Source organism: Myxine glutinosa, chromosome 6 (genome assembly GCF_964187855.1).
Source record: "Myxine glutinosa chromosome 6, kmMyxGlut1.1, whole genome shotgun sequence".
NCBI classification, from domain to species: domain Eukaryota; kingdom Metazoa; phylum Chordata; class Myxini; order Myxiniformes; family Myxinidae; genus Myxine; species Myxine glutinosa.
This window is the reverse complement of record NC_136266.1, coordinates 100999098-101026432: the sequence shown is the minus strand read 5'-3', so window position 1 is coordinate 101026432 and position 27335 is coordinate 100999098. Positions and strand designations below refer to the sequence as shown.

At 43.9% G+C, this 27335-nt stretch overlaps 2 protein-coding genes across 5 annotated transcripts in view; one reads left to right on the top strand and one right to left on the bottom strand.

The window, feature by feature from the left end:
• The window catches only part of LOC137430118 (polycystin-2), a 121229-nt gene extending 113321 nt beyond the window's left edge, over window positions 1-7908 (top strand). For all 4 annotated transcript variants that reach the window (XR_010985001.2, XM_078780254.1, XM_068120687.2 and 1 more), the window contains one exon: window positions 7283-7908. Coding sequence is in view for 3 of the 4 variants with exons in the window: in XM_078780254.1 (XP_078636380.1) it covers window positions 7283-7363 (81 nt within the window). In the remaining variant the exon portion in view is untranslated. The remainder of the gene's footprint in view (window positions 1-7282) is intronic.
• Window positions 7839-26708, bottom strand: LOC144892632 (uncharacterized). The gene is made up of 4 exons (XM_078780263.1): window positions 26548-26708; window positions 15060-15342; window positions 12074-12158; window positions 7839-10508 (listed from the first exon to the last, which is right to left on the bottom strand). Exons 1-4 carry the CDS (start codon window positions 26573-26575, stop codon window positions 10416-10418), a joined length of 489 nt encoding a protein of 162 aa, XP_078636389.1. The 5' UTR covers window positions 26576-26708; the 3' UTR covers window positions 7839-10415.
• Between the last annotated feature and the right edge of the window lie 627 nt (window positions 26709-27335).

Sequence of the window (27335 nt, the reverse complement as noted above, 5' to 3'; positions counted from 1 at the left end):
CAAGGCCCACAAGATCATCGGGATCTCCGGTGATGAAGCTGAGTATCTAGGTCTGTTACTTTCCCATCACAGACAATATGGTGTCCTCTCTCTGTATTCTAACTCTTCCTTTTAGGTCTTCCACCTCCTACTCTCTCTCTTGGCTCTATCCCTCCCGGGTAATACATGGCCTATCAGTACCACTCTTCTTTTTAAACTCCCAGAATCCAGGCTCACTGCTCACATCCACTCATTTGTTCCTCTTTTCTCTCACCTGTGGAATCAACTTCCTCAGTCTGTTTAGTCGCATTCTTCCCTCTACGGCTTGAAAACAGCTGTTCACCATGACCTCAAGTCACCCCGCCACAATCCATACTCATGAATCATTATCTTTTCTACCCCCAACTGACCCCATTCCCAAGCACCCCTTTTCCAGTTTATTGTGATTTCCCCCCCCCCCCCACCCCCCCCCCTTTCTCTCACCTCTTTTCGTTTGTTAGTTCTTGGTTGGTTTGTTCTTTTTATGTTTCATCCCCACCTTCTCCTTCGTCTTCTTGCTGTGTTTCAGCTTGTGTGCAGCTTGTTCACCCCATGTGTCCATCTCTCCCTCCCCACCCCCTTCATCTCACTTTCACTTCTACTCTGCTGTCTGTTGGTGTTTCTTCCTTTCCATTCTGCTCGTACTCTTTCATTTGACTTGATCATAGATACAAAACAAACTAGAACGGCACTCAGTAGAGAGCATGCCTCCGCCTGGTAGGCCCTATCTCCCAATGGTGAAGAATCACTTAAAAAATTCTACTAGCCGGATCCGGATCCAGATCTTTACCAAAATTGAATCGATTCTTCCTTGTCGCACACACAACATCTCCACCAAGTTTCGTCCAAATCCATCTATAACATTTTGAGATATCCTGCTATATGTTGGTTTTAGTCCCATCTTTCAATGATAAAGAATCACTTAAAAAATTAAATAATTCTCATATCCGAATCCATATTCAGATCTTCACCAAAATATAATCGATTCGTCCTTGTCAGACACACAACCTCTCCACCAAATTTTGTCCAAATCTGTCCACAACTTTTTGACATATCCTGCTATGTATCGTTTTTGGGCCCATCTCCCAATGGTGAAGAATCACTTAAAAAATTGTACTAGCCGGATCCGAATCCGGATTTTCACTAAAATCTAATCATTTCGTCCTTGTCACATACGCTACATCTCTGCTAAATTTCGTCCGAATCCGTTCACAACTTTTTGAGGTATTTTGTTCTCAAACAAACAAACAGACAGGGGTGAAAACACAACCTCCATCTACATTTAGTGGCGGAGATAACAAAAACAATACGTCGTCGTCGTGCAGAGCACGATACTTGCAAAATCTACCTCCCATTACCCCCCAAAAAACGTTGCCATGGATACATCAAATTGTCCATTTCATTAAGATCTAAATTGACGATCTTAATCAAAGCTTGGTTCAATCGTATTTTAATTGATTATTTTTCAGATGCAAATTGATGATATTGGAAGGTTGACCTTTTGACCTTGAGTTGAACTTCGTCAGTGATGCACTATGCAATTTTCTTCAAAGCCCAGGCAAATCGGATGAAAATTGATGGTTTTTCAGATGAAAATTCATGATTTTTGTATGTTTGACCTTTGTTTGAGTTGACCTTTGACCTTTTGACCTCAAAAGAGTTAGTTTTCCAATTCATTGAGGAACTATGTAATTACTGTTTAATTTTCAAGACAATCGGATGAAAATTGATGATTCTAGAAGTTTGACCTTGAGTTGACATTTGACCTTAACATAGTTGGTTTCCCAATGAATTGAGGCATTATGCAATAGCTGTTTAATTTTCAAGTCAGTTGGATGAAAAATGACAATTTTAAAAATTTGACCTCAAAATCAATAGGCTTCTTCCTTATGACCAACTCGACCATTTGGTGAGGTTTCGTGGAGATTGGTTTAAAATTGTGACCTCTAGGGCCTCGGCGATTGACAGACAGACAGACAAACAGACAGACAGAATAACGCACCAACCAATATACCTACTTGAAAAATCTTTGATTTTCACAAGTAATAGAAACCTTTGAGCTGCTTTTGCTCGTGTGCCATTGTGTACCAACTGTTTTTTGATTGGCCCATCCATTGTGTCATTCTGTGCATGTATGTACCTGAGATGGATCTTCCTTCTCTGCTGTCTGGATTTCAGGGCTGGACCACTGTTTTTTTTTGTTGTTTTTTTGTATACAAGATCGAGGCTCGAGAAAGAGCTAACATTAATCACACAAAAAGTCAAACTGGCACATAAAACACAAAATAAGGGGAGCAGTAGACAAGATGGGGAGAGAGGGGGAAGGACACAAACACAACATTTGAGAGCAGGGACATCGAGAGAACTGTGGGAGGGAGAGGGCTTGGGGGGAGGTGGGAGAGGTATAAAACATATGGACACTGCAAGGACTTCCAGGAAAGAAGTTGGAATTTCAAAAAAGTGTATCTGGGGTGAATTAGCGGGGGTAGAAAAGATCAAGGTTTTGGATGGGGGAAGATAAGAGATGGTGGTGAACAGCTGTTTTAAAGACCTGGAGGGAGGAGTGGGATTGAAGGGAGTGGGGGAGTTTGTTCCAGAGGCTGGAGAAAAGGGGAATGAAAGAGTGAAGGTGAGCAGAGAGCCTAGAGTTTGGCAGTTTAACCATCAGAGAGTTGCTGGCAGATCTTGTGCGACCTGTAGAAACATTTGGGGGACAGAGCACAGAGAGAGCAAGGCCGGAGAGGAGTCGGTAGAAGACAGAAAGACCACCAACCTGCCTGCGGTGAGTGAGTGAAAGGTCCTCGGAGTTAGCTTCATCGCGGGAGATTCCAATGGTTCTGAAAGCTTTGGTTTCAACAGCGTGAAGCCGAGCTAGGTGTGAGGCAGGAGCACCGGCCCAGAGGGGGGAACAGTATTCCACTGTAGAGTCACAATGGAATCTAAGCCTAGACTTTTACTGACTCCTGCTTACCTGGACCCTCCATGCAAATTGTACATTTTGATCTTTCCTGGTGCCATGAAATAAACCTGTGTTACGGATTCGTCATTTCTGCCTTTGTTGTTGATTATTTACTTGTAGGATTTTTAGTTTCAGGTAATATTGTTGTTAAGATTTAAATGTGAAATGGAGATGGATTTAGTAAAAGGTAAAAATAAATGTTTGTGAAGAAAAAAGGAAAAACGTGGAAAAGAAACCAGAAGAGGAGAGAGGAGACGGCCATGAGAGAGAGACAGCCATGAATCGCATCGAGGCTGCAAGCGGACTTTTTTTGATATTGGTCGCAAATGAGTTGAGGCTTTCCGTGAAAGGGATTGCCCGCGACATCGTCCTATATGGCGATTGCAATTAAACCTGCGTCTCAGGTTTTATTACCAAGTGTGAGTTATTGTTGGCGGGAAAGCAATAGTCTCCATTGGAGGCTGATTCGCCATTTTGTCCTCGAAGAGACTGTCCGCTTGGTGCATCTTGTTTTGTCATTGGGATTCCCATATCGACATCATTATGTTGATCGCCGTTGGTTTCCATATCGGCTCAATTCCCATGTCGACCTCTCACCTCGTAACTCCTCGTCCGCCGCCGTGCCGATACCTGCCTGTTCTCGCCATTCTGCACGGCTTCAACCTTCACCCCGCTTGGGGATTTGTGCACGGACTTTGGGGAATGTTACATTCCACTCACATTTGGTGTATTGTGAGTTTATTGCTTTGAGAGCATTGGGGAATGATGGTACCATCATATATATTGTTCATGAGATGCAAGTGATATTTTCATTGTACTTTCTTTACTAGTGTTATTACTGTGTATGTGAGAGATATTAATACAATTACTTGTTTTGTTCTATAAGTGCATTGGTGTGGTTTTACCATGTTTTATTAGAACACTCAAAATAACAAATCTTTCTGCTGCGTTCCCTCTCAAGACTCTGAGGGGCACCATAACCGGAATTGGGGAGGTAACACGTAACACTTGCAATACAAATATATTCTCTTCCATTCCTCCTTTTCCAGTACATTCTAGGTTTTGTGTTTTATATGCTGGTAGTTATCTATCTATAATTCCAGTAATCTCTGTGTGTATGTGTGTGTGTCTGTGTGTGTGTGTGTGTGTGTGTGTGTGTGTGTGTGTGTGTGTGTGTGTGTTTGTCTGTGACCGCTGTTTCTCGACAACTACCGGTCCGATATACTTGAAACTTGCCAGGTATATTGCTGGGGACCCGAGGATGTGCCTTTTCAAGGTTTGAAATTAATCGGACAAGTGGTTCCCAAGGTATGGTCACCGTACTCGCAAGCCGTTCGCTTTGGCTTTGCGAATGGACCAAACCATTTCATGTAAATAGAGGGGGGGGGTTGCGAATGGACCAAACCATTTCATGTAAATAGAGGGGGGGGTTCTGTGGTCGTTACTGCCACGTGGTTTCAAAGTTTTTTTTTGTTGTTGTTGTTTGCACGCATGTTTTTTTGCACGCACGTACGGGCAAGCACGTACGTGCGGGCACGCCCTAGTTAGTATAATTCAGAGGAATTAAAAAAAAATCCACCTTTAGAGGCCATTTTCCCCCGCAGACCAGGGGTTGGCCTTTTTCGGGCACCGTGGTCCCATTTTTGAAACAATGTTTTATGGCCGGATGCCCTTCCTGCCGCCAACCCTGTTCGTCACCTCTTGTGACACCCAGGGAATTATCAGTGAACTGGTACTCAATTTGCCGACTTCGGAAGGATGACAGGCTATCAACCGCCCTGGTGTTAATTCAGCGATCGACCAGGATTCAAACCCAGAATCCTAGGATCCCAAGCCGGCACCCTAACCGCTAAGCCAACACCAGGCTCCCAATTCAGAAGAATACTGCAGCAAAATTAAATTATTAATGTGGAATTATAATTTTCAAGGGTCCATTCATTTAAATCCGTTAATTGTGTTTTATTATGTTAAACACTGAATCCGTTAAACACTGAATTATGTTTTACTTTGTAGTAAATTTGATCAAATTGGGTAGTTATTGTGTAATTGATGTGCAGTTAGTTAGTGAATTGACCATTTGCCTCCATGCAGAGCTTGAAACTGTTCCCCTCATTAAATAATTGTTTTTTCATTAAGATAGATTTTTATTTCACCAATTTGCCTGCAATCTTAGATTAAGTTTTTGTATACATGTTTATTACTTTAATTTGTAGATTTAATGGGATAATAATTTTTAAAATATTTTTTGTCAACCCTCTCTATATCTATTTCTCTGGTCTCTCGCAGTCCCATTTCCTTCTCTCCTTCACCCAACCACTCATCTCATCACCACCCAATAATAAAACTATCTTACCCACTCTCTTTCTTATCAATTTGTCCTCAACCCCTCCCTTTCCCATCTTTAACAGTAAACTCCTAAAAAAAATTTTTAAACTCTCCCCATCCTTTCCAGCTTTCTTTCACTACTATTCACATTTCCTTCTCATATATGGAGCTCTTTACATGACTCTCAAAGCATAAGAGCACCTGCTGGCAACAGGTGTTTTTGTTTACATTGTTAGAATTTACATTGTGGAGCGAAGTTACAAAGTCATTAATAAATATCAGTGGGTAAATACATATTGCTATATGTAATGGTTTTGAACTTGAGTTCTGAGCATCATTTACCATCAGTTCACGTGAGAGGGCTGGCAGGATGGCCTCGAGGCACACTCAGGTCTAGACTGTCTATCCTAGGTATGAATCCTGACCAAGGTATAAACTGTCATCCTGGTGTTTCACAGGCAGGGTTATTCATCAATGTGCCTCAGATGGACGTTAAACGGGTGTCCCGTCCCAATTTCCTCCATTCTCGATGTCATTGTGTTGTCTGTAGTTATTCCTCAATGGAATCCTCTCATCTCCTCCACAGTAAAAGGTGGAGTTCCCCAAGGCAGTAGATTAGGCCCAGTCCTATTACTCATAAACATTAACTCCTGGCACTGGAAAATTATATTTTCCTTTTTGCAGATACCAACATTCCATATGATCCCACTTGCAGTTGACAGGCAGTAATTCCATCCCTCTATGATGACCTATAAATGATCAAATGTTGGTCAGACCCTCGGAACAGAATTTTCAATCCAAGAAAATCTCATTCTCACCCGCTCTCCAGAGAAGGATTATCAAATGCACCCACCTATCTAGTTCCCCAATCAATCACTAGAATTGTTTCAGTCTCACTATTAGCTACGATCTCCTTTGAGCAGATAGTTTGTTGTCCCCCGTCGCACCGCGGAGCGAAAGGGGGACTATGGTTTTCCCTTCCGTCCGTGCGTGCGTGCGTAAGCGAAGGACCGAATTCTAATTTGGTGTGTGGGTGCAACCCACGTCAAAATCCAAGATGGCCGCCACCATATATATGTCTGAACCTTGTGAGCAGAATATCTTGAAAGATAAGCGAAGTACCAACTTCTAATCTGGTGTGTGGGTGTATCTCGGCATAAGGAAGAAGGCTGTTTAAAATTGGGTCGCCACGTAAAAATCCAAGATGGCCGCCGCCATGTATGTCTGAACCTTGTGAGCCATATATCTTGAAAAAAAACGAACTACTAACTTCTAATCTGGTAATCTGGTGTGTGGGTGTATCTATGCATAAGGGAGAACGCTATTGAAAATTGGGTCGCCACGTCAAAATCCAAGATGGCCGCCTTGCGTCTTCCACTTTGTCAACTCACATCACTTCACCGATGGGGGACCGAGGCGTAACGCTTGTTAAAATTATACTCAAATGTCATATTCAAACTGAGCTTCCTTCCTCGTGCCAAAATCTTTCATATGAACGAATTATCTCAGCCTATAAAAAGCTGTTTTCTGTAATTCAATAAACGACTGCTGTGCCATGTTTACTGGTGCCTCTGCTTTCCACCTGTCTCTTCCGGGTGCTGTGGAATCAAAAACTCCCCTCCAGGACTTCAAGCTGGCAGGACTACGCCATCTTAAGCCATCCTCAATCCCTACCCATAATGATTCCTCCTCTCGTTATGTCCTTCACTAAATCTCCCCTTTTATTTACAGAATGCTAAGTTTACTTCCCTCTCCTCTCCATGTCACTCCTTCTTGTTCATATCTTTGTTTTGTTCATTTGATTTATTCATGCGTTCTCCCACCACCCACTTTCTGGGATTTGTCTCCTCTCCTCTATCACCTCACTCTTTCATGAACCTAGATTTTGTATGCAAAAAATCCTGTTTGTACCATTTTGACTTTATAACGTTTTTATTAGTAAAATGTTGTTTCTTTTTTTCTGCCTCTTCCCTCATTCAGGAAACTGATAATCCAGGTTGTTGGGAGGGTGAAGGTGAGCAATTCCACAACTCCGGACCTTCTGCACCTTCGGAACACTAAGAATCCTGTTTAAAATTCCGGTAGTAGATGCCCTCCAGGACGTGGGATCCTGTCCTACATTTTCTAAATTATAACAATATAAATATTTGACCAAGAAGAGGGATTATAATGTCTTTCGTTTGATAAACAATGAAAATAAATGCTCTTCAATATTCCACAACCTTCCCTTCCCTTCCATCCCCCCCACCCCCCATCTCTCCACCTTCCCATGCCTCCTCCCCCCAAGCCCTCTCCCTCCCACAGATCTCCCGATGTCCCTGCTCTCCATCTTGTCTCCCACTCCCTTTATCATATGTTTTATGTGTCAGTTTGTCTTTTTGTGATCAATGTTAGCTTTTACACGAGCCTCGATCTTGTATACAAAAAAAACAAAAAAACCCTGTTGGTCTCGCACGCAATTTTAAAGATGCCATGTGAAATTTTTTGAGAAATGCCATGGAAATCATATTACTATTACAATTACAGCAAACAGATGAACAGAAAGAAGTATGTCTTTATTGAAATGATACCATGGATTACACATTTATTAAATATCCAATGTACAATCGTAGTACTGTCATCTCAAATTATACCAAACATTGCAAAGGTTTACTCAAGCTTTGTAAAGCGAATCTTGATAGATTCGTTTGTTGTATATAGTTTACTAACAACTAATGAAACACAAGCTGCACTGCACCATCATATTTAAGCATCAAGTAGTAGCAGAAAATAAATATAATTTATGTCGTCAATAAATAATTTTTAATGTCTTTATAAAGGATTTAAATAGCTTTGTCCTGCGATGATAACTCATGCATTGACAGTCTCTCAACAAACCACAACTGTGGACATATTGGTAGGAGGATAATAAAAGTACTTCGCTACTGGTCATCAAAAGTAAAGCCTAAACTTATTACTTGCAAAATCGAAGATTTTTCAAGTCGTATATTGGTCGGTTCCGTTTGTGGTTCTGTCTGTTTGTCTGTCTGTGTGTCTGTTTGTCACCGGCCACAGGTCACAATTCTAAACCGATCGTCACGAAACTTCACCACGTTGTATAAGTCGTCCCAATTGAGAAGCCTATTGATTTTGAGGTCAAAGGTCAACTGGAGGTCAAATTTGTAAAATCGCCATTTTATATCCGATTGACTTGAAAATTGAATAGCATTTGTATATCATGTCACTAAATTTGGAAACATACTATTTTTGAGGTCAAAAGGTCAAAGGTCAACCTAAGGTCACATTTTAAAAATCATCAATTTTCATCTAGAAAGCCGTCAATTCTCAACCGATTGACTTGAGAATTGAACAGCATTTGCATATCGAGTCACTAAATTGGGAAACATACTATTTTTGAGGTAAAAAGGTCAAAGGTCAACTCAAGGTCAAATTTTAAAAATCATCAATTTTCATCTAAAAAGCCGTCAATTCTCAACCGATTGACTTGAGATTTGAACAGCATTTGCATATCGAGTCACTAAATTGGGAAAGATACTATTTTAGGTCAAAGGTCAACTCAAGGTCAAACTCCCAAAATCATCACTTTTTATCTGAAAAAACCATCAATTTTCATCCGATTGACTTGAAAATTGAACAGCATTTGCACATTGAGTCACTAAATAGGGAAAGCAACTATTTTTGAGGTCAAAGGTCAACTCAACGTCAACCATCCAAAATCATCATTTTTCATCTGAAAAATGGTCACTTTTCTTCCTATTGACCCGAGCTTTGATCAAGATTGTCAATTTTAATCTTGATGAAATGGACAATTTGCTGTATCAATGGAATTTTTTTTCTTGGGGAGGGGGGTGGGGCGTATTTTGCAAGTATCGTGCTCCGCATGACGTCTTCTTGTTTTTACATTATGACGTCATATCAAATAATTTCTTGAAACTGTATTTACTATACATTCCTACAAATCCAGTCAATAATCACACTCTTAAAGTATTTCAGATTATTACATGCCACGCAAAAGGGTATTATTTAACTTGATTTTCAAATCTATAATCCACTTCCCGATGAATACACTAACTTTAAACACATCAAATATAAATATTTGAACCACGGATAAGTGAGCAATGTGCTTATCGGGACAATCGGTGATCAAAACAGCCAATGTGCAAATTTAACTGGATCATCATTTTGTTTTGCAAATTTAAATAATAATAAAAACGTTTGTGCAATGACCTTTTGAGAATTGAATGAGTCTGTATTTTCTTTCCTGTCTCTTGTTTATAATTATGGTGCCTTCGCATCATGTCTTATCAAATATGAGACAATGATTATATTAATTTTACTTGGACAGATGATGGACATGGAAACAATTTCATTTTTCTCATAATATTATTTCATTTTAAGAAATATATCTTGCTTCCCCTTCAACTTGGACATATTAACATAGCATTATTCGTTCTTAAAATGCAGTTAATAGACATTTTTGACATTTATTTTTTTAATGTAGGTTAAAAAAAACCCAGCTCGGGGTGGTGTGCTCATGTCTGAAATCAGCCTAACATTGCGTTCGCTCTTATTACCGTGGGATCGAGAAAAACTCCTTTCTGGTGCAGTACTAGCAAGGGGCACTGCAGCCTGGAACATTTTTGTCTGCAGTATATACATTTGGAGAGGACATTAAGAATAGTTTTTTCTGCAGTCGACATTTGGAAGAAAAAAAATCCAAATTTATATTGCACTCATACTTTAATGGCAATATTCCAAATTCTTTTTTTTATAAATGGAGTAAGTCTGAGTACGTCTCAGTGGAGAACCACTCCAGGAAGTCCCATGAGTCTCTCTCTTAATAAGACTTGCCTTTAATGGAATGGTGAAGATTAGGTTTCTTGCATATTGAAAATATGAGTATGTAGACAATCATAATTTAACAGTTGATGATTTAGTGTTTCATTCCAATATTTCATTTCATGGGGTATTTATAGGCATAGGGACTGGTTAAAAGTAATTAAACAAACGACAGTCTAGCATTGCATAAAAATGGACAAAGCCGATGCAGCATATAGATAAACAGGAAATATGAACAACTGTCTCACAAACGAGTTGAAAATTCAACAATTTCCTAAGGGGACTGAGTGTACTGGTATATGGCAATGGATGAGAGACACTTGAGTTTCACTTTGCAAAGAGAGAGTTGAGCTGGTGATTCGTTCAGCTGGAAGAGACCAATAGAACAATAAGACTGTTAATAATAAGTGAATACACCTCATTACAATGAATGGATAGACTGTATTTTACATAAGGGTTACACATGACAAACTATATATGTAACATGTAATTGTTTTTAACCTGCTATTCCTCATTAGACAAGTTGCTGTGAAAATGTGATTTAAACTTTTGGTAATATTCCTTGTTTGCTTTGAGTATCGCAATTTACAGCAGCAGCAGCAACAACAACAACAACAACAACAACAATGACCGAGAAAGTAACTTTAAAGGTTCTGAAATTTTGTGACAGCATGGAGTCCATGACTGTAGCACTAATAATATCGGACTTCTTATGACTTGTGTTTTGAGTCACCGACACAGAAAGCAACGCTCGGTATAGAAATATAATCCCACATTTTTTACTGCTTGAGAACCAACAACTGACAAATTAATATTTAGGATGTGTGCATGATGGTATGTCAGTTGTGACTCCAATACAGATTTCAAAATTTCCAATCAAACAAAATATAATGTATTAAAGTTACGAGCAAGAATTCAGTATGTTACTCATCCGAGTAAAGGTGAAAATAATCGTTATTATTCAGCTAGCTATCTCGCTGCCACTCTATACATACCTTAGTTTTTTTTAGTAATCCCAACATGATGCTCATCAGAGGGCCCATTGGGGTCCAACCGATTAAACTGAAACTGCACTCAGATTTATAAACCTAAGAATTACTAGATATGACAATTTAAATAAATGAACAGGATTATAATTAATTAATTAACATATGTGGGAAAATTACTTAATTAACATATGTGGGAAAATTACACACCCAGACCAGGAATTGAGCTCAGGTCCTCTAGGTGAACTGTACCAGGGCTCTATCATCTGTGCTCTGCCATCTCAGCTACCTGGGCAACCCTGACGGAGCATGCAATTTTCCCACATATGATTGCCACTCTCTTTCCGTCAATACTTCCGGGGCACTCGCTGCCAACCATAGGAGCACCTCTGGCCTGCTTACGAGAGGGACTTCCTCCAATGGGGGACACAAGTCCATGTCCGCTCTTACAACGACCGCTGGGGGCATAGAAACACAATTAAATAAACGAACAGGATTATAATTAATTAATTAACATATGTAGCAATTATATGTGTGGGAAAATTGCATGCTTCATCAGGGTTTCCCAGGTAGCTGAGATGGCATAGCACTGGTATAGTTCACCAGAGGTACCTGCGTTAAATTCCTGGTCTGTGTTTGTAATTTTCCCACATATGTTAATTAAATTGATATGACCATACTTTTTCTTATTAATTTGCATCCTTATATGAGAAAAAAATGCTTAGTTTATTTCCATCAAATGCAACTTAGCTTCTTCCTTTAGTTTCTGTTGAGGCAGGCATGCCTTGTGGATTGCCGAATTGCTGCAAAAAGGATTTACTTGGGAAAAAACGTCCATCAATGAAATCATGATTTGTGTTAAAGAAAATAGTTGGCAGTACAAAATATACTGTGCTATGAGCAAAGACATTGGAGACTGAAATTGGAAGAAGAAGAGTAATTGCACCTTCACTGTGACGTAACGCCCGTAGTTCATTCCACATGTGAAAGTTCGACTTTCACCAGGAGGTATGAATATAATATCAGCACATCTTGTGGGGTAGGGGAAGACAAAAGAGAATACAGCATATTGGTTCCAAAAATAGATTTATGAAATCCAAGTCAATATTTTCATGGATAAACTTACCATGCCAAATTGCCCCAACATCTTTTCAAATGCAATTGTGAAGGGTAATAAAACCAACAACTTTCCTCACTCTAGGTGGTTGTGATTCCATAGACGATAGAAGCAAGGAATAAGAGAGTTGAGGTGTGCAATCACCCTGGATTTTGGAAGTTTAACGGAAGGAAGAATGCCTGCATCCTGGAGTTGCTGTGGAGGGTTGGAGGACTGAGAGAGCAGAGGGAGCAATGTTGGAGAATAGACGGTAGAAAACAGATACCACCGACTTGCCTGTGATGTGGGAGCACCAGACCTTGTGATTCGGCCTCATCATGGGATGTTCCAATAATTTTTAGAGCTTTCAATTCTACAGAATTCAGAAGAGTTGTGTGTGATGCTTGGGACGTCGGCCCATAACAGAGATCAGTACTCCATTGTGCTAAGGCGAAAGGCCTTATAGAGTGTGAGTAGCTCTGATTTTCTAAGGAAAGACTTTGATTGACAGAGGATGCCCAATCTGCGACTGGTTTTGGAGGCCACCTTTACTATGTGGTCTGCCAAGGAAAGGCCATGGTTGATGATGAGGCCTAGAGGTTTAAGAGACTGAACCTCTTCCAATGGATGACCAAGGAAATAGATAGGTGAGTTAGTTTGATGATAATTCCGGAGCGACAGGGTGAAACTGAGACTTTCCAGGATTGAAGGACATGTTCCATTTATCAGGCCAGTCTAATAGTTTCCTAATCAGCAGAGAGATGTCATTCCTGTCTGCTTAACAGAGGGATATGGTACTTACTGTATGACACAATGTAGAGTCATGTGCAAAACAGAATAACGGGGTTACCAGAGCATCAGAGAGGTCTTTTATATGACGAGGAATAGGACTGGGCCCACAAAACTGCCTTGGGGATCTCCAGCCTGCACTGGAAAATGGGAGGAGAGGGTTCCATTGATGGCAACATGTTACTTTGGAGTGAAGGAAGTCAGAAATCCAGGAATGAAGGTGGCATTCTATGCCACAGGCTGAGACCCTCTGTAGCTCTCTCTCTCACTTACTTTACCTTTCTGGATGCTCCTTTGTGTCTCTACTGGGTCCTGCAGCTTCGGCTGGTTCGCGCAACTCGCGTGAGAGATCTGCTTGCTTGGAGCTGCTTTGGCCCCATATCCTTTGAAAGACCTTGCCTGCCCCCACCTCCACCTCCTATTGTGAGTGAATGGGCATGTGCGCATGAATGTGATTCCCTTTAATTCAACCATTCACGAAGCACATCGGCTTCGGCGCTACAGGTCCACATTAGTAGACCGTCAATGCGGCAATATTACATCTCTACCTCGAGGAACTGTTTTTTCAACATCTGTTTATGTTTCTTCAACATTTTATCGTTGGTTAAACCGATTTTTGCTTGTTGGGATGACATTTTAATACAAGTTTCCAGCAACCTGAACCAACGGTTCAGATGGGAACAGTGTAATGAGGATTCACAAGTTCCTTACTACTGACTGTTAAGTGATGTATTCACTTAGTGCAATGTTAACTGCTATAGCTATGATTCAATATGGAACAAACTTTATTTTGCATCACTGTTTTTTTGACATCACTGTTTGACAATGTTTGGTGAGGTTTTTTTTTTTTGGTTTTTTTTGACATCAGGACCTCACCCATTAGGCTGAAAATCCCCATAGTAGCACCGCCCTAAGGATAGATAATCACCTCCTGTGACCCATACGTTATTTATATATCTCCACCAGTCAAAACATTTTTACCTTTTCACAAAGTTTCAGAGCCAAAAACATGACTTTTTTGAAAAAAAAATTCGCTCCATAACAAACAAACAAAAAATCCCGCTCCATAAAAAAAACTTTTGAAAAATTTGCTGAAAAAAAAATTGCTGAAAAAAATTGCTGAAAAAAAAATTGCTGGAAAGAAATTGCTGAAAAAAATTGCTGGAAATTGCTGGAAAGTCACCCATCATTGGTCATGACATTTTTTCATTTTCATGACATTTCATGACATTCATTGACATTTCATTTCATGATTTCATGACATTTCATTCCATGACATTTCATTTCATGATTTCATGACATTTCATTCCATGACATTTCATGACATGACATGACATGACATTTCATGCTCTTTCCATGACTCACATTCCATGACTTCCATGACATTCCATGATTTCCATGACAATCCATGACTTCTTCCATTCCATGACTTCCATTCCAATAACCAACGGTTCAGATGGGAACAGTGTAACGTGGATTCACAAGTTCCTTACTACTGACTGTTAAGTGATGTATTCACTTAGTGCAATGTTAACTGCGATAGCTATGATTCAATATGGAACAAACTATTTATTTTCCATCACTGTTTTTTTTTTGACATCACTGTTGACAATGTTTGGTGAGGTTTTTTTTTTGGTCGTTTTTGTTAACATCATCAGGACCTCACCCATTAGGTTGAAAATCCACAGAGTAGCACCACCCTAGGGATAGATAATCACCTCCTGTGACTCCTGTCTCTACCAGATTCAAAACATTTTTCACTTTTCACAAAGTTTCAGAGCCAAAAAAATGACTTCCATACCAATAATGTGAGGGAAGTCACCCATTGCTGGAAAAGGTGTGTGATGCTGACGATAAACTACAAATAAAGGACGAAGATCTGTGTTAATATATATGAGTGCAGAACCATTCCTTTATGGTTGGCTGAATTTTTTTTTGTCTCCTCCATATATTAGGCCATACAATTTATATGAAATCCTCTTATTATCTTGCTGTATCCTTTGAATTGCAAATAAGAAGAGAGGAAAACATTCTTCACACAACTTACATGTATTTCTTGGCTTCTAGCTGCACAGAGACCTCAGCATTAAACAGGCGCAAAGCATGTGCATCACGCCGCGCACTCATGCTTAAACTGTAAACTACGACCGGGGTGCTTAGTCTGAGTGACCACCAAGGATAGCTCTCGACACGTGTGGCACTGCACCAGCCTGAACAGGTGACCGGAGAAGTCTCGGCCCACCAGGCTTTATCTGGTCCAAGAGCAATCTCAGGTCTGAAGTCTGTGTTCAACGAACTCGACTGCCTTGGTTCAACGTAAACCACTGTGGCTGTGGGGTAAAGGATGGACAAGGTTAAAAGAAAAAATAAATAAGCAAAGCTCCATTCCTTCCCTCTTTTCTTACATTCGCATGAAACCTCAAGGCCCTTGATCCCACACTACCATGCATGTACATGTCCCTAATTCATGTGAGTAAAATAAGACAAAAACACCCTTTATATTTAGTTTGTGGATGATAAAGTTCTCATAATATTGTTGCGGATATGAGAACTGTATTTTTTTATTGTGTGCTTTATTATTATTATTATTGTTTATTCTGCGCCTCGTGCCTCCGGAGTTGTGTAAAGATAAAAAGGGCGTCTCAGTAGTTATTCCATGAAACACCACATTGCAGGACCCGATATGAGTCCAAGCAGATGAGTCCAAGAGATGAGCTAAAAGGCTGAGCTGAGCTGCGTGGTGAGGTGGACAGGAAAGAGCTGGGTCGTCAGAGCAGGGCTGAGTCGTGAGGTCCAAAAGCAGAAGATCATCCAGGGAAGCACAAAGCCTGCTATTCGTCACCTTGCTCGCCAGCAGCAGCGTCTACAGCAGCAACAAGACTCGACAGCCGTTTGGGGCCTGGACGGCAGTTTGGAGCAGGGCCGCGAAGGGACGGCGGCTGCCGAACGCGCCGATTCGTGCTGCCGAACAAATAGGACTTTCCTCTCCTTCCAGCCAATGCCTATCATCATTCCCCGTGTGAGTCGTCTTTGTTTGTTCTGTCCTGGGTATTAATTAAGCCTGTTAGATAAGCTAGTATTTTCCCTGTGTCTCTAAAAGCTTCTGTATATTATTTTATTATCTTTCCTTCTCCTTGGTTACTTTGAGCCTGTAAATAGTAATAAATAGTAATCGTATTTCAAACCTTTCTTTGCCTTCGTCTTCCTTTTCTTCACATCCGTCGTCTTAGTCTTTTCCCTCATTGAATAGCGGTGGTGCGATACGGCCAACGTTTGGGTAAATCGGGTTTAGTCGGGGAACAACTGTTCGGCCGCGGTTACCTCCGCTCGGTAAAAAAATAACATCTAATCCGCGGACCGTAACAAATTGGTGTCGGGGAGTGAGATACGGACCCGAAGTGCGCTTAACGCGCTCAAAATTACAAGCTGCTGGAAATTTGTGTTGTAAAGCAAAACCCGAATTTTGAAATCGCGCCATGGCTGGTCAAGGCGACGGGTTGCCGGTGGGAGAGATACAGATAGACGGGGTAGAATCGACCCAGGACCTCAGGGAAATGTATATGGAGGATGTGGTTGAGGGGGTATCAGGCGCACAAAATGGCGCTCTCGCGCACGTGGTTGAGGGGGCCACGGCCGCGGAACCAATGAGCGCGGCCCAAATGCAAGCCTTCATGGCCCAATTCATGGTGGAAATGCAGAAAAAAAACGACAGTATGGAACGAATGGAAAACAGAATGAGGGCTAATAGTGAGCGATTGGAGGGCCAAATGGGACAAATGGGGAACCGGATGGAGGCTCAGAATGAGCAAATGGGGGCAATGAGGGACGAATTGGGGGGCAAAATGGGCGAAATGGGGGGCAAAATGGGAGAAATGGGGGAACGGCTAGAAGCTAAATTTGAGGGGTTAGACAACGTGATAAAAGAGGTAAAGAATGGGTTAACGGGGGTGGAATATAGAATGGCTGCCCAGGAGAATCAGATAGAAGGGGTGAAACATGGGTTAATGGGGGTGGAAAATAGAATGGCTGCCCAGGAGAATCAGATAGAGGGGGTGAAAAATGGGTTAATGGGGTTAGAAAATAGGATGGAAGGCAAATTGCGGGAGATAGGGCAGCAATCCGCCCGAGAAATTAAACAAATGGGAGAGCAGATAGAGGAGGTGAAAATCGGGGTAGAAACCAAATTGGATGCTCAGAGGGATGAATTGGGACAGATGAGGGTGGCATCTACAAAAGAGAGGGAGGAGATGAAAGAGGAGATCCGACGAGGTGTAAGTGAGGAGGTCTCGGGGGTACGCGAGGAGGTAAAGCGAGGCGAAAAGCGTATAGAGAAAGAGGTGAGAAATGGAACGGCTAGGTTACAAGGGGGAATAGAGGACCTGACGGAGGAGGTGGAACAGCTGACGGAGGGACAAAAAGAGTTAGTGGAGCAGGTTCAAAGGAACACTGCGGTACTAGGAGGGTTAAAAGCGACACAAAGAGACATCAAGGACGACTTAATAGCGACACAGAGGCAATGTCAGATGGTACGTGAGGGACTGACAACGAGGTTGGACGAGGTGACAGAGATAATGGAGACGAAGGACCGGCAGGTGAGGACGCACATAGAGACGGTCAAGATAGCCTTAGAGGACGAACTTGAGGAGACGCACCGGGAAATAAAAGAGGTGAACCAAAAATTAGAGGAAGTGGAAGAAGAGGTGAGTGAAATTAAGAAGGGACGGACAGAAACTAAGAGGGAGATAAAGGAGGAAGTAATGGAATATGTACAAGGTCGGTGCTCAAATCGTGATGTTGTGCTCACTAACCAAATAAAGAGTTTGCAGGTGGTGAAGGAGGTGCGGAGACGAGGTGCCAAGGTGAGTGGCGATATATTCGGAAATGCATATGATGTGAGGAAAGCTTCAGTCGGCTTGGGGGTTGATTTAGATCCGGGTGTTCGTGAGAGGCCGTTGGTGAAGTGTGCGACAGGTCTGGTGTGCGAAAGAGGAGGTGTGCGAGAATGTCCGACTCTGGGGTGTGTGAGGAAAAAGTGCGCGCCAAGGAGTGAGTGTGCTGTTGAGAGTGAGTCGGTCGTAGCGTGTGTGCGAGGGAGCACATGGAAGCGCGTAGTGAGGAGTGTTACAGAGGATGTAACGAAAGAGTGTACACCTGTGGTGAGTGTTACAGAGGATGTAACGGGAGAGTGTGCGCAAGAGGATGCGCGAGAAAGGTGTGTAACGGACGGGTGCATGAGGAAAGAGTGCGCTGTCAAAAGTAAGGAAGAATGCACACCTGTGGTGAGTGTTACAGAGGGTGTAACGGGAGAGTGTGCGCAAGAGTGTGCGCGAGAAAGGTGTGTAACGGACAGTTGCATGAGGAAAGAGTGCGCTGTCGAGAGTAAGGGTGAGTGCGCTGTCAAGAGTGGTGGTGAAAGTAATGAGAGTGACACGGAGCGTGAGTTGGTTGTGGCAGGTGAGAGAGGATGTACACATGGAATGGAAGGATGCACACCTTGAATGGTAGAGCGTGTGTGGGAATGCACACTTAAGTTGGTAGTGAGGCACGTGGTTGGGTGTGCGAGTGAGAGCACACCTGTGATTGTCACAGAGGAGGTGACCGAGGAGGGGGCGCGAAGAGGTGTGTTGGTGAGGTGTGCGGACGACGAATGTGTGCCAAGGTGTTCGGTGGTCAGGTGTGTGACCAAGTCTGTGAGCGGAATGAGTGTACCTGGGTGTGTTAGAGAAGGTGCAATGACGAGGAGCATGGGAACAGCTGGATGTTTGAGCAAGGAACGGGCTGCGGGGTGTAAGCATGCAGGCGAGGCATCCACGGTAACCGGGTTAGCGGTTAGAACGACATTTAGCCGAATTGGGCCCTCGGTGCGCGTCGGGCAGCTTCGCGTGCCGCGAGGACCAGCGGGGATCCGAACCACGGCGGGTTCGAAAGGACCGCCGTACGTGATCCACGCTGGGCCGCGCTTGGAACGGCCGCGTCCGTGCTCCGCTAGGCGGAACGGGCAGCCCGATAGGAAGGGTCGTCATGGCGACCCCTTTTTGTTGAGACGTTCCGGCAGGTCGAGATCGGGCCATTGGATGGCTCCGTGCCGAGGTGGTGCGTGGGATCTCGGCCCGGGTAAACCTCCTTCCCTGCACCGAGTGCCGGACGCATCCAGCCGCCGGCACCAAACAACCCGCATTCATTGCTCGGCTTTACGAAGCCGGGCTGTAGAAGTGAATTGGCGCACCGAGAGGCATTAGTAAGTAGACTGTAATGATGAGGATAGTGGTCTGGACCCGAAATTAGAAAAACAAAATTTGATGATTGGCAAAGGATTGGCAGAGTGATGATTGGCAGAGGATTGGTAGAGTGATTGGCAAATTTTAGATTTGTGGAAATTTGACGAGCAAAATTTATAGTGGAACGTGCCCCATGTGATGGGATGGCCAATCCACCATCCCTCACAGGGGGGGGGGGGGGGGCAAAGGAGCACTAGTTTTATGGGGTTGATGGCAGTGAAAACTAGCCCGGGAGGGTTAGGATATATCGTGTGTAGGGATCTAGAGAGATGACCTTAGGTGACGTTAAGGTTAGGTAGTGACAATGACACCTGTAGTGGGGACGCAGGTAGATTAGAGTGGATGATAATGACGTGGTATGTGCTTAGTTTAAAGGGAAGACGGGGAGCACTAAGTTAGCAGGGCAACAGGTAGTTCAGATGATGCCGTGTGAGTGTTGGAGGTGTATTCAGAAGTGTATTGTGGAAGTGTATGGTGAACAGGTGTGATTGAACAGGTGTGATTGCACAGGTGTGCAACTGAACAGGTGTATGGAGCAGTGTTTGAGTGATGGTGATGGTGAGGTGTGTTGTGTTGACCAAATGGTCCAGGAAGGAAGGAGGGTGCAGGTGGCACCAGGTGTGAGTGCACAGGTGTGCACCAACAGGTGTATGGAATAAATGGTTGTTTGGAATATATGGAGTATTGGAATGGATGGTCGTGGAGTGAGTATGGTGGACACTATGGAGTGGAGTGGATGGTGCGAAGGTGTGAATGGGGGAAGAGTGGACCCCCATCACGAATACCCGGGGCGGGTAGTGTAAGTGTTAGGTAGAGGGAACAGGTAAATTGTGGTTGGATATTGGCATCTGTGGTGCGGGTGGAAGAATGGTGTTTGGATGGGTGCATTAGTGTTGTGGAAATGGCTGGGCGTGTAGCCTGTTAGTGTGTGTAGTTGGTTTGGGCACTCCACCACTGTGAGGATGTCAGCCAGGTGAGGCCGCAGGTGGGCTCTGGGAGCCGGTAGTTGTTGTGGATGGGGCCCGAGGATCTGGAGGACGGACCCGGGTAGCCCAGTGCCAGAGGGCACCAAGGGGTGACAGAGCCAGGAGGGGCCTTCCCCAGTTAGTTAGGTTAGGGTGAGGAGCTAGGTAAGCTCGGGTGGCAACTGCAGTGGTGGAGGTGTGCAGGTGGGTAGACCTGCTGGGAGAGCTACACGTCACAGCCCAGAAATTGTGCAAGGGCACCGGGAGATGAATCGGGGGAGTGAGACCCCAAATTGAGAAGCACCACAGTTTGGTCAATGGGAATTGGTTTTTAGAACCCATAGTGTAAGTTGGCCAATGGATTTGCAGGGAAAGAACCCGGGTAGTGTAACGTGTATTAATGTCATTTAGAAAGTAGTTAGGATTGGAGTCTCCTCGCACCATCTGCATCCACTCACCTGAGGTGACAGGTACTCCACACCATGCCGTGCTTGATTATTTTTTATGTGCAAATGTTTTGGATTGTGAGACGCATCATGACGTGGGTGTGACATTGTGCTTGATGTTCCATCTCTTCCTCCTTATGAGGATTGATGATGAATTGGGTGATGGCAAATTTTGGTTAGAGGGATTGTGGTGACGAATTTGGTATAAGGGAAATATGAGGGAGACGTGACAGTAGCGACGAATTTGTAAAGGTGTAGATTTTGTAAATAAGGGGTAAGGGCAAGGGTAGAGTAGGTGACAGGGGGGTGACGTACGGTAGGGACGAGCTTTCTCATTTCGCTCTCCATACGCATTTCGCCTTGCATTGCCTTATTGATGTGTACCCTTGTGACCTTACCCCTCACTCATCTGTCTCTCCCCCCTTTTGTCTCCCACATGACCTGTGCGCCCTTGGGCGCCGAGGGGAGCGTGCGTGAGTCCGCCATTGTGCACCCAGAACTCCCAGAACCAGCTGTCTGCATCGATGCACCACATTATGGACCACATGCCTGTGGCCGAGCACCACGTATGGACCCCATGGGTTGGGGCTTGGCCCCTCTGCTGGAACCGGCCATGAAGGCCCGAAATCTTGCTGGCGGACCTTGGCCACAGGGCACCGATGCCCCACAGGTGAACGACACGTAGTCGGCCCTGTGGGCCATAAATAAAGAAAATAACATGGACACGTTGGGTGCAAGTTTTAATGCAAATAGGCCGCCAGCAAAGGAAAAGACAACATCTGGAAGAAAATAATAATAGCCAGCAGAGGGAGACGAAGAGCAAGAGATCACCTGCAGGGTTCGGGGTTGTTGATTTATTTTTATTATTGAACATTCATTGAACAATGATGACTGTGCACCGATTGGTGCTTGAGGGTGTGTTGGTGCGTTTTGGGTGCTTTCATGGTGCATTGATGCAGAGCAGACTGTCTCCCCCCCCAGAAAGAACAATTACAGGTCCTGGGTTAGTTTTGTAAATAAAAGTAGCGTCAACTGTAAATAATGCTCCCCACCGTCAGTGTATAGTTTGAAGACCATTCCGCAATTCGGTTAACTGTGGGCGTGAGTCTGTTAGGCAGGGTGCAATGGAGCAGCGGGACACATTTATTTATGTTTTAAAACTGTCGCACTCAGGGTCAGGTTAAAAGTAGAGGGAACTACACCTACGTGTCACACCAAATAAAAGTTGTAGGCCCGGGACGTGCCTAAGGGGAGGAGGGTGCAGTGTTGTGGATATGAGAACTGTATTTTTTTATTGTGTGCTTTATTATTATTATTGTTTATTCTGCGCCTCCTGCCTCCGGAGTTGTGTAAAGATAAAAAGGGCGTCTCGGTAGTTATTCCATGAAACACCACATTGCAGGACCCGATAAAACCCTTGTTCAGTAGCTTATATCTTATTATGTGTTTTAGATTAAGGCCTTGTCTTCCATTAAAATGACACTCCATTGCACCGAGTAAAAGAGATAGATTCCCTTCATTCCCATTCCCAAAAACCTCCATTTCCCCTTTCGTAATGGCCAAGCCTCAATTTGGAAATTACATCCCCTCCAAAGCCGCCATTGACCACGAGGCAGGGTTGGGGAAGAAAGGCGGGTCTCCACCTCGTCATAGAGGGGAGGAGTAAGTCGGCCCCGCTCATCCAACCCAGAACGAGGGGTTTGGCATGAGAGGGCGGAGAGAGAATGCTTGGGGGAGGTTCGCAAAGGGTGAAGGGCGGGGCCTATATAACCCGCCGCGGGGCGCTCCCCAAGGAGACAAGCAGATGAGTCCAAGAGATGAGCTAAAAGGCTGAGCTGAGCTGCGTGGTGAGGTGGACAGGAAAGAGCTGGGTCGTCAGAGCAGGGCTGAGTCGTGAGGTCCAAAAGCAGAAGATCATCCAGGGAAGCACAAAGCCTGCTATTCGTCACCTTGCTCGCCAGCAGCAGCGTCTACAGCAGCAACAAGACTCGACAGCCGTTTGGGGCCTGGACGGCAGTTTGGAGCAGGGCCGCGAAGGGACGGCGGCTGCCGAACGCGCCAATTCGTTCTGCCGAACAAATTGGACTTTCCTCTCCTTCCAGCCAATTCCTATCATCATTCCCCGTGTGAGTCGTCTTTGTTTGTTCTGTCCTGGGTATTAATTAAGCCTGTTAGATAAGCTAGTATTTTCCCTGTGTCTCTAAAAGCTTCTGTATATTATTTTATTATCTTTCCTTCTCCTTGGTTACTTTGAGCCTGTAAATAGTAATAAATAGTAATCGTATTTCAAACCTTTCTTTGCCTTCGTCTTCCTTTTCTTCACATCCGTCGTCTTAGTCTTTTCCCTCATTGAATAGCGGTGGCGCGATACGGCCAACGTTTGGGTAAATCGGGTTTAGTCGGGGAACAACTGTTCGGCCGCGGTTACCTCCGCTCGGTAAAAAAATAACATCTAATCCGCGGACCGTAACAATATTAAGAGGCCAATATCAGTGTCCTCCAACCCAACCAAATGTTTAGTAATCAAAATATCCCAGAAGACCAAACCACCTGATCGGCATGATACCTTTTGTGGCCTACAGGAAGTATCCTCATACACATAGCTGGGGGTCTAAATAGACAGCAAACTATGATGGGATGCACAGTTCACAAGAGTACCATCCAAAGCAAGTCAGGTACTAAACTTCGTGAAACCAAATCTTTGCCAACCACAAGGAAGATGAAAGAGCAGGTGTACATAATGCTAGTTCGACCAATTAGTGCGTACACCAGTCGTGTATGTGACCCGTACCACAAGAGAGACATCCAGAAAGTTCAGGTTATCCCGAGGAAAGCTGCTCGATTCTGCATGAATAACTACAAACACAACAGTAGCATTTCTGAAATGTTGAAATCCCGAGATTGAGAAACGCTTGAGAGGAGGTGGAGGGACTCAAGACCACTTGATGTACCAAATCATCAATAGACAAATTGGAATCAAAATGGAAAGTGTGCTGCAGCTTACATGGAGCAACAGATCAACAAGAGGGAAAAGTCCGAAAATAATGAGATAATTGGTCGAGAAAGACCAATTCGTGTTTGTGTGAAAGACAAGAAAGACAGCTTCAGCTTTTTCCCCCAAGAACAATTGTTGTTGATTGGAACTAGCGAGATAATGAAACATCTGAAGCTCACGAGACACATTTAAACATTAAACGAAGATTTAAAATTAGTAATTTAACTGTCAGGCTTGCCCAGTGACCTCGCCCCTTGTAAAGTTGGCAGATTACAGCTAACGTGCATATGCCGACTCAACTTAGATGAGATGAGTTTTTTTGTATCCAGTCAAGGCTCGTGGAAGAGCGAGAACCCTGAAAGGATCAGGACACAACAGAGCAGAAGGAACATTAGAGAGAGGGGGAAACGCCAACAGCAGAGATTAAGGACAAAATAAAGAGACTTGGACCAATAATGGGAAGAATGAGGGGTAAGGGAAGATACATGGGATGGACAAGATGGATACAGCAGCAAACTCCGAGGATGGAACAACTGGAAATTTGGAAGGAGTTGGACTTGGGGGTGGGGAGGGCGTTTATTGGGGGGTAGACAGATTATGGTTTTGGATGGGGAATGATCTGAGATGGTGGTGAACAGCTGTATTGAGGGGATGGAGGGAATAATGAGATTGAAGAGAATGTGGAAGTTAGTTCCACAGGTGAGGAAAACAATGAATAAATGGGTGGAAGTGAGTAGTGATTCTGGATTTCGTGAGTTTCACCAAAAGGGGATTGGTGGTGGTGGACCGTGTGCACGCTGCAGATACCTGGGGGGAAGAGGGGGAGAGGGAAAAACATGGAAAGAGCAGTGAATGCAAGACCAGAAAGGAGCTGGTGAAAGACAGAGACCACCAACCTGTCTGCGATGGGTAAGTGATAGGCCCATAGACTCAGCTTCATCGTGGGAGATTCCAACAATCTTAAAGACCTTGGTTTCCGTGGAGTGAAGCTGAGCCATGTGTCAGGCAGGGGCCAATCCAGAAGGGAGAGCAGTAGTTTATCAAGCTGTGGATGAAGGCCTTGTAGTTGGATTGGAATTCAGGTGTGCCAAGGAAGGACTTTGTACAGCTCAGGATGCTTAGTCGGCAACTGGCTTTCGAAGCCAACTTTGAAATGTTTTGCCCAAGAAAGATCATGGTTAATTGTGAAGCCTTGGAAATTGTGACAACGTAATGACAACAACGTAATGAGTGACAGTTTCTGCCTGCCTATCAGTGGGATAGGGTAATGTACATGATAGTGTTGTGTCACCTGGAAAAAAGTAAGAGAGGGTTTTCAAAAGCATAGAAGAGAAGGTAATTTATGTGTATTCAGAACTGGACACGAAACACTGCCTTGGTGCACTCCAGCAACCAATGGGAGAGGGGAGGACAGGACTCCATTGATAGCAACGTGCACTTGAAGAAGATTTCCATAAATCTCCCTATCCTGATGGTGGCAGCAGCGTCACACTGTGACCTATTTCCATCCGCGTCTGGTTGTCTGGCGTTGAGAGTACTGCAGAGATTTGTTAAGGATAAGGGTGGGTACAGGTGGCTTGGGGCCCAAGCACTTATGAATGTTTCCAGGAGGCTTGGGTAATACCCTAGACACTCGGACGCTCTGTGAGTGTTTCAAAGAGGCATGCTTTAAAGACAGTCTGTACATGTGCGTGTGTGTGTGTGTGGGGGTGGGGGGGGGGGGGGGTCCGGAAGTAGTGTCACAGTTGTATGCATTGCGAATGTCTCTTTAAGGGACAGGTGGTACTTGTATACTCAGACGCTCGCCGTCTCAAAAAGACCGTCTGGACAACCATGCCATCTACTTTCTCAACAATCCTCTCCAAGAAGTTCTGTCATTCAATCTCTTGGGTCTCACTATCTGCCATGATCTTTCCTGGGAAAAACACATTTCCAAGCTGGCCTCCAAAGCCAGTCGCCGACTGGGCATCCTCCATCATGCGAAGTCCTTCCTTGGCACACCTGAGCTCCTCACCACATACAATGCTTTCATCCGCAGCTCAATGTAATACTGCTCTCCCCTCTGGGCTGGTGCTCCTGCCTCACACCTAGCTCGGCTTCATGCTGTTGAAACCAAAGCTTTCGGAATCATTGGAATCTCCCACGATGAAGCTAACTCCGAGAGCCTTTCGCTCACTCACCGCAGGCAGGTTGGTGGTCTTTCCGTCTTCTACCGACTCCTCTCTGGCCTTGCCCCCCCCCCCCCCCAGCCCTGTCTGTGCTCTGTCCCCCAAATACTCCTACAGGTCGCACAAGATCTGCCAGCAACCCTCCTCTGGTGAAATTGCCAAAATCAAGACTCTCTGCTCACCTTCACACTTTCATTCCTCTTTACTCCCACCTCCAAAACAAACTCCCACACACTCTTCAATCCCACTCCTCCCTCCAGGTCTTTAAAACAGCTGTTCACCGCCATCTCTTATCTTCCCCCATCCCAAACCTTGATCTTTTCTACCCCCGTTAATTCACCACAGATCCACTTTTGTGAAATACCGACTTCTATTCCTGGAAGTCCTTGCTGTATCCATGTGTTTTTTTTTTACCTCTCCCAACCCCACCCCCCTTCCCACGCCACCTCCCCCCAAGCCCTCTCCCTCCCATAGATCTCCCGAAGTCCCTGCTCTCAAATGTTGTACTTGTGTGCTTCCCCCTCTCTCCCCATCTTGTCTCCCGCTCCCTTTATTTCGTCTATTACTTTATTTCGTTCCTTCCTATTTCGTCTTTTTTTTGTCATTAATGTTTGCTGCTACACGAGCCTCGATCTTGTATAAAAAACAAAAACAAAAAAAAACTCATCGTTTCTTCATCTCACCATTTTGAAGTTGTTCTGTGGACACCATCACCTCATGTGTTTTCAAAAGTTGAACGGTGTCATCGAAAGGTCTACCATGAATGTAACGTGCAGGGAATTGAGGGCAAGAATATGAATTCAGAGTCTCCTCTTGCAGCAATGTTACCGTACACCTAAAGAGACAAGGATTAAGGAAATCATACTATGCCAGAAGAAACTAAAAGGACTAGATGTTTTTTTATTGTGCTATAGCTTTTTTATTTGATATCGGAATGACATAAAACTAGCTTAATATTGTGTAGGAAATAATAGAACAACTTTTCATTTAAACACAAATAATTATTATAGAAAAACCTTTCAATTAAAACCCAATTACCCTTGGCAGAGGAGAGGGTATTGCATTTGAGTCCGTTTGTTACTTGACAACATTTTATTTTTATGGCGTAGCCCATCGGGCAAAGCCGTCTAGAACAGTGTTTGTCCATCCATATGTATGTATGTATGTAGTGGTTTGTATGTCCCATTAAACGTACACCAATCAGAACGGAGGATCTGGTCACAGGACAGGGTGATGTGATTACGCTGATGTCATTACGGCATTACGGCGGCTGACTCTCCACGCACCGCCATTTTGATTTATATGCCGTCATGCTGAACATATCGTCGAACCTGTCATATATCACAATCGCCATGCTCTACCTTTACGTTTTTCATTCAGTGTGAAACACAAACAAACCGATTGTTAAAATGACCAAATATCGAAAGCATCAGCGTTATGGCTCTTCCACCAATACGGTACGGTACGTATA